The sequence below is a fragment of the Portunus trituberculatus genome, chromosome 43 (genome assembly GCF_017591435.1).
Source record: "Portunus trituberculatus isolate SZX2019 chromosome 43, ASM1759143v1, whole genome shotgun sequence".
NCBI classification, from domain to species: domain Eukaryota; kingdom Metazoa; phylum Arthropoda; class Malacostraca; order Decapoda; family Portunidae; genus Portunus; species Portunus trituberculatus.
In genome coordinates this window covers 832901-841042 of record NC_059297.1, presented here as the reverse complement: position 1 = coordinate 841042, position 8142 = coordinate 832901, and the positions used below count along the sequence as shown (strand labels likewise).

At 41.3% G+C, this 8142-nt stretch overlaps 1 protein-coding gene across 1 annotated transcript; it reads left to right on the top strand.

The window, feature by feature from the left end:
* Window positions 1–2497: 2497 nt before the first annotated feature.
* On the top strand, window positions 2498–7556 carry LOC123518273. The gene is made up of 2 exons (XM_045278996.1): window positions 2498–2624; window positions 2975–7556. The coding sequence occupies exon 2, from the start codon at window positions 3004–3006 to the stop codon at window positions 6790–6792; it is 3789 nt and encodes a 1262-aa protein (XP_045134931.1). The 5' UTR covers window positions 2498–2624; window positions 2975–3003; the 3' UTR covers window positions 6793–7556.
* The last annotated feature ends 586 nt before the right edge of the window (window positions 7557–8142 follow it).

Here is an 8142-nt window from a genome sequence, read left to right as displayed (position 1 = left end):
CCGCATCTGAATATCGACACGGCCCTTTAGCATTTATTATATAAGCACAATACCACCGTGACGAGGAGGCTAATTACAGAATGTGTTAGTAATGATGTTATAGAAATAAAGAAGCCTATGTACAGTGTAATTAATAGAAATTGTGACAGTGACTCTGCAATGAGATAATAAAATGACAAAGATATAAAGTCAAGCTTTTAGTAGTAGTACATGACACACTGTACAACATGAATAATCACTGGTCACTACCTAGCATGCATGTGTTCAAAGAAGGGGATGGGGATAGGAGGGGTCTTGGTCGCTTTCCTATCCACCACCACACTCGGAACACTTGTTGCATTTGTTTTACTAAAAATTCAACCATAGTATATGTGTGTCGATTCTCGGCCCGGAAGGAAGGCTGAGGCGCAGTATTTAACAACTCACTTAATGGTTGACTGTTGAAAACATGCACCTGTGTTTGAACAACCAGTTAGTGGATACTCGGTGGTTTACTGGTGTCCTGTCTTATGCTCGTTTGCAGGGTAGGGGCGAGTGACCGTCAGATGTATCTTTTGCAATGTACATTTAGATACTCTTGTCTCCTCTCAGAATTGGAACATATAAATGGGTGTAGATTGGCGCACTTTTATCCTCTTAATCCTCTGACAGGATCTTGGCTATATCTTTTATACTTGTTACACAAAGTTCAGTGTGCCTAAGGGCAGTCACGATCCTTTCGACCAAACCTACATTGGTTATGCATATAATAATAACATTCTCTTAAGGGGAGGCACAACAACTGGATGAAAAATATTCATAAAAAAAAAGTTTTTCAATATTTTTGTTTGAAACTTTTGCAATGTGCAATGGCACCATTTTCTGATATTATGGTAGTAGGTAGAACATTTTAGTTCATGACGTCGTGACGTCATGACGTCACAGCTTAAAAAATTCACGTAAATTTTAATTTTCACTCTAGAGTTACCAAATTTTGCATGGTATTAGTAGAATAACATATTAACCTACCCAAGACAGTTTTTTGCTAAATTCGTTTTAGTTCGTGAGAAACCGCTTTCGCAATTTCATGAAATAATGACGTCACTATTTTTTTAGCTATATAACGTATCCAGAACAAGACTTTTTCGAATTTCTTAAAACCCTGTCTTGGAAATGTAGACATACCCATTATGTACAAGTATGGTGAGTTTCATTTAGATCCATCAAGTTTTTTGTGCACAGCTACTCATTGAAGTTAAAATTTGACGTTTTGAGATAAATGAGTTTAAAGTTTTGAGTATGACATATTATGTGGTAATTATCGAGGGATTCGATTTCTTTTAATGCATATGTACAACAAATATGTACTACACATGTTTAATATGTACTGCAAAAAATCGCCAATGAAATGTACTTACAGTAGCGAAGTCATTATCCATAACTCGGGGACGTAACAGGCCCCTTCCCCCCAGCCAGCGAGATGTTTATTCCTCCCGCGACTGATGTCGGTCTCTTCTTGCGCTTTTAGCGGCAGTATTGCCTCACTGCTGGGGTGTACACAGTGGCATATCACTGTACAGGGTTTTTACCAGCAATGAGCGCCTTCCCTGTACTCAATGCCACTGCTCACCAAACACGTAGGTAGGTTACTCTGTAGGGGCTATACCGGCGCCGTAGGTTTTGCCCTCTGCTGCTACCTTCTCTTCTTCTTCTTGTATCTTCTGTTGCCACCCGGTGTTCGTTATTTACTGACTACGGCTTCATTCTTGAAGCTTTTTTCTATCTAGATATGCGAAATACTAAAAAATGATTTTTTGACCTAATTTTATCATCTCAGCTGTTGTGCCTCCCTTAATTCCTGGTATTAAAAAGTTCACAATGACGAACATAGGAAGTTCAGGTACAATTTGCGCGCGTGTATATCTCTTTCATTTGTGGCACTCAAGACACTCTAGCATGTATTTGGTCTTGCACAATGAACAGAAAGAATCTAGTGAAAGTAGATTATTTTCTGATCCCATTCTGCACTCTAGACGCCTGTAAGAATGTCCTAAATTTCTGTTAGACGGAGCACTCCGAAACACGTCCGATCGCCGTGGCGTCGCGGCACACACACACACACACACACACACTCTCTCTCTCTCTCTCTCTCTCTCTCTCTCTCTCTCTCTCTCTCTCTCTCTCTCTCTCTCTCTCTCTCTCTCTCATGTATGATTATGAATGTGTGTATGGTTCTCACTGCAGAAAAAAAGTTTACAGGAGAGAAACACTAAAACATACTCAAAACTGTTCCATCGTTAATACACTTTTTACGAACTTCTTTGTCATGTAAATAAGATAAATAAATACATGAATCAACAAATCTCCCGAAAGAAATAAAGCAAAACTCTCTACATTCATGATAAAAAAAAAAATTCTGACGTGCTTCTCGAGGAGGCAAACGTTTGATGCTTCCAAGAACTTAGGAGTATGTAGGCGGTGATAAAACCAGAGCTATCTACAGGGTTGTCGTCCGGATGTTTTATCTGGCCAGTCGGCGAGGACCATGTTCAGTATATAGCACTGTGTCATCCTTTGTGGGTCCAGTTGCTTCTCACATCAAGATTTGGAAGGTTGTGTTAGTTTGGTCCTCATCTTGCCAGGACGTAAGTGAAACTGGCTATTTGAAAGGACAGTGCCTAGCTTGTGCAATATAAATACATATCTTGTTGCCTGTGCTCGCACAGCGTAATGTTACTGTCGGTTGTGACGGTGTGTGTGTGTGTGTGTGTGTGTGTGTGTGTGTGTGTGTGTGTGTGTGTGTGTGTGTGTGTGTGTGTGTGTGTGTGTGTGTTGTAATACTTCATGAACTCCCTAGAAATATATATATATATATATATATATATATATATATATATATATATATATATATATATATATATATATATATATATATATATATATATATTTCCTGATTCTGTTCAATGAAAATTCATCTCATTTCTTTTCTTCTCAGAACAAGCTTCAAGAAAGGAAGACGCTCCGATGACAGACAAGATGAGGGCGGGTGAGGACGAGAGAGTCCTTTCTGTAGCAGCTCTGGGTCGTCCTTTTCGTCTAGGGATGCTCTATGACAGCAGGAGCGAGAAGCTGATCCCTGGAATAACGCTGTGGGACCAGACTACACTTGAAAAGAGAACAGTGCAGCAACTAGAGACCAGTGACTTTCACGTGCTGTGTTCCGATTCCCTTGACGACAAAGCGTCTGCTCTGGAAGTAGATGCTTCCCTCAAACTCAGCTTTATGGGAGGTCTTGTGGATATCCAAGGAGCGGCTAAGTACCTGGATAATAGAAAGAATTCCATCAACCAGGAACGGGTAACATTGCAGTACAAATGCACCACTAAGGCAGAGAGTATGACAATGGAACAGCTGGGCCAAGGTAAGGTTCAGCATCCAGAGGTTTTCGACCACGGCACAGCGACACACGTCGTCACAAGTATAGTGTACGGAGCACAGGGATTTTTCATCTTCGACAGACACCACTCGTCATCAGATCATGACAGGAAAGTAGGCGGCAATGTGCGCGTCGTAATCGAGAAAATACCTACCATAAAGATAAATGGGAAAGGTGAACTAAACATGTCACAAGACGAGAAGGAAAAAACTGAACAGTTTACATGCAGGTTTTTTGGTGATTTTCTGTTGCGTCAGAATCCCACGTCTTTCTCTGATGCAGTGAAGCTCTACCAAAAACTTCCAAAGCTTCTCGGAACAGGAGGAGAAAATGCCGTTCCTATCAAGGTGCAGCTCTACCCGCTTACTCTCATTGACAGGAAAGCCATTAAGCTGGTTCGAGAAATTAGTATTAACCTTATCAGTGAAACCGAAAAATTTTTTGAGGAAATGCATGAACTGAACATGAAGTGCAAAGATATTCTGAAAACTGATGCCGTAAAAAGTTTCCTTGCTATTCAGAATCAAATGCAGGAGTTTATAAATCTGACGGAGACTTACAAGCGCGTGATACAGAAGGAACTCTCTGTGCTGTTACCTCGGATCAGAGGCGGCGGGGACGAAGAAAGGTGCTTGGTGGACCTCCTCAATAAGATGCACAATTCACCAGTCAGTCTTCTTGCTCTCCGCTCCTGGCTGCAAACAAAGAACACTCAGGTAAAGGTTCTCAACGAGTATATACGGGCCATGGCTGATATAAAATTTGCTACTGAACCAGGTGACTTGGAGTCCATTGTCATGAGTCCTGAGAATACTTATTGCCTATGCCTAACTATTTCATTGCCATCCAATGATTTCCAGCTGGATCAAATGAAGAAATATTGTCATGAAACACGATCTTCAAAGAGTTACGAGAAGGCAGGTGACATGGACGTCAGACCACTACAAATTAACAGCATGCCCATGATGGAGGTGGCTGGTGGGTTCAGGGACTTTTATAACGTTAATAAGACCAAGAAAGGAATTGCATTCTTAGTGGCACAAGAATTTTCTGACTCTGATGTATTTCATGCTCGTGTGAAATGCTACAAGCACGGCAGAATGATTAATGACAACTACGGATTGACATCAGCGCCGGAGAAGCTGACAGCATTGGTAGAAGACACCACACACAAAAGTATCACCGTCAGCTGGAGCCCGCCTAAATATGGTGCTTCATTTATCACATCCTATGTCGTCAGCTGTTGCAAGGAGGCCAATGAAGAAGATACTTCGAGGGTCACTGTGGATCGTGATGAGGGACAAGTCACCATTCCAGGTCTGGCCGCCAACACGGAGTACGAGGTGAGAGTGTGCTGCAGGTGTGAGGTGGGAGATGGTCCAGTAGGAGATACCAAGGTCATAGTGAAGACTAAACCTGCTAGTAAACCCGAAATGCCTCGAGCCCTGAAGGTATCTTCAAACAAAATTCTACTCAAGTGGCAAGCCCCGACGTGTGTGGGTGACGGATGCAGTGTTGAGGAGTATATCATCAAACAAGAGATGGAAACTGGTCACTGGGAAGAAAGCCTTCGCGTTCCCTCAGATAAGTGCTCATGCAACTTAGAAAGCTTTTCCAGCAATATTCCCAGGTTCAAGGTCGCAGCATCTTGTGGCTCAGCAGGACTCAGCTGTGACAGTGAACCGTGCTCTGTAGACCTTACCAAACCGCCCATCAGTGAAAACTTAAAGCAATACCTTTGTGCCAATTCACTTCCAGACCCAATCAATACAAATATCTACAAGCCTGAGCTAAGGCTGGTTTTAAGTAATAATGATGATATGATTGAGAAATATGAGTTTGGAGAGAAGAAGATTGAAGTCCAGGAAAAAGTAGTCATGCTGGTGGGTGCCACTGGTTCGGGCAAGACAACACTTATAAATGGGTTTATCAATTACATCTTTGGAATTGAATGGAAGGATTCGTTTCGTTTCAAGATGATCGTGGAACCCAATGTTACAAATCAAGCTATGAGTCAGACCACCAAAATTACTTCGTACACCATCCACCACCTGGAAGGCTTCCGGGTACCGTACACCCTCACCATCATCGACACCCCAGGCTTCGGTGACGTGAGCGGCATTATGAGGGATAGAGAGATTACTGAAAATATTCGTAAGTTTTTCACGAAATGTGGTGAAAGCGGCATCACTCACATTGACGCTGTTGGCTTTGTTGCCAACTCTTCACTGCCTAGACTCACCCCAACACAGCGGTACATCTTTGAACAAATTCTGTCACTGTTTGGAAAGGATATTGCTGACAACATATTCCTTTTCCTCACTTTCGCTGATGGCAAAAGGCCACAAGTTCTAAGTGGAATAAAGGAAGCTAAAATACAATTTAAGAAGTACTTCAAGTTTAATAACTCTGCATTATATGCGCTCTACGAACATAAGAATGAAGATGAAAGTGATGACGAAGATGGAGGTTTTGATACGATGTTTTGGGATATGGGATTCAAGAGTTTCTCTGTCTTTTTAGATCAACTTACAACTATAGAAAGCAAGAGTCTCGTTCTTACACAAGATGTTCTCAACGAGAGGAATAGACTTCAGATCTATATCGCAGGTATACAGAAAGACATCAGGCAAGGACTCACTACTCTGGAGAGACTTAAAAAAGAAAAAGAAATTCTAGAAAAGCATAGTGCTGATATAGAAAGGAACAAAACATTTTGGTATGAAGTTGATGAAGAGGTATTTGTGACAATCCCTATTCCTACAGGGCAGTATGTAACTAACTGTCTTAACTGTAACCGTACTTGTCACGAGTACTGTAAAATTCCCGAGAACCATTTGAAGAAAGGATGTTGGGTCATGACTGGTGGCTACTGCCGCATCTGCCCAAACAAATGTATATGGTCAGTGCACAAGAACTTTCCTTATAAATATGAATTAGAAATCAGAAAGGTTAAGAAAACAGTCGATGAACTTCGTCAGCGCTATCAAGAAGCCAGCAAGAAAAAACTTAGCACAGAAAACCTCATTGAAGAAGTAAATGAAGAGTTTAATGCTTTAAAGGTTAAAGTCTTGGGAATGACACACTCTGTCAGGATGTCTCTTCAGAGACTTCAAGAAATAGCTCTCAGACCCAATCCAATGACCACAGTGCAATACCTTGACGTTCTTATGGAGAATGAGAAGAGCCAGGCACTCCCAGGATGGCAAGCCAGACTAGAACAGCTCAGAACCGTCAAGAAAGAGGCAGAATACATGGAAATGATAGCCAAGAAAGGATTTGATCCGTTCAAACAGTACTCAGAGAAATTAGAGTTAAAAATGATACATTCGAAGAATAATGTTTGGGCCAAAGTCTTCGATTATTTCAAGAAATAATGAAATCCGAGTCTCCAAAAGTAGTATTAGAAACTAGTAAGCCTCTTTTTGGGAACCAAGTGAACACGAGTTTAAGGATATTAGTTTTATGCAATTATATATGCAAGTGTCTATACATGTATATATTATGCATGTATCTATTCATCAGTCTATCTATGATAAATACTGACTGAAATTGTTAGCCTTGCATTTTCGTGAATGGATCCAGTCTTGATCCTACTCAATGAGCACACATCAGTCAGTACTCCTCCCCAAGCATATTTTCCTGTGTTATTTCAAGAAGGGAGCTGTACAAAGAGCTTCCTTCACGTAGAAATATCTACGGTAAAGAACATATGGTAGGGATGATCTAGTGATATGACCTTACTCGTCTGTGATAAGAGATGAACTGTACAGTAGAATGATTTTTTTATTTCACTTTTGTATTCTTATCATTTTCCTGTCCTTTCACAACCCACGGAAAGCCTTGCACCTCCGGTAAGTCTGACATCACAGTCTGATAACCGGTCTCATATAGATCCTGTTATATATATTTTTTTTATTTCCATGTATGATTTTCTAATTACTTTCATGTTGCATTCGGTGACTAAAATGTTTGTAATTCTTTTATGCAATATCCTTGTGTTATTAGGATTTTTTTAAAATTTTGTATTACTGTATAATAGTTTCAATTCTTGACCTAATGTAGGTAATGTACTTACATATATATTACTATATTAAGCTCACACTTCATCATGTCAATAAATGGCTCAGCTATATCATGACTATAGATTTTTCTTTCCTCAAAGTATTAATTATGTTCACACACACACACACACACACACACACACACACACACACACACACACACACACACACACACACACACACACACACACACACACACACACACACACACACACACACACACACACACACACACACACACACACACACACACACACACACACACACACACACACGTGTAGTGTAGATTCACAATCGAGAGGGCCTGTGTTCGAGTCCTATGAAATGGCGAGGCAAATGGGCAAGCCTCTTAATGTGTAGCCCCTGTTCACCTAGCAGTAAATAGGTACGGGATGTAATACGAGGGGGTTGTGACCTCGCTTTCCCGGTGTGTGGAGTGTGTTATGTGGTCTCACTCCTACCCGAAGATCGGTCTATGATCTCTGAGCTCGCTCCGTAATGGGGAAGGCTGGCTGGGTAACCAGCAGACGGCCGTGATGAATTACACACACACACACACACACACACACACACACACACACACACACATTCCCCGGCCGGGTGGAGATATTTGGGTGTCTCTCCTTTCACGTGTAGCCCCTGTTCACCTAGCAGTGAGTAGGT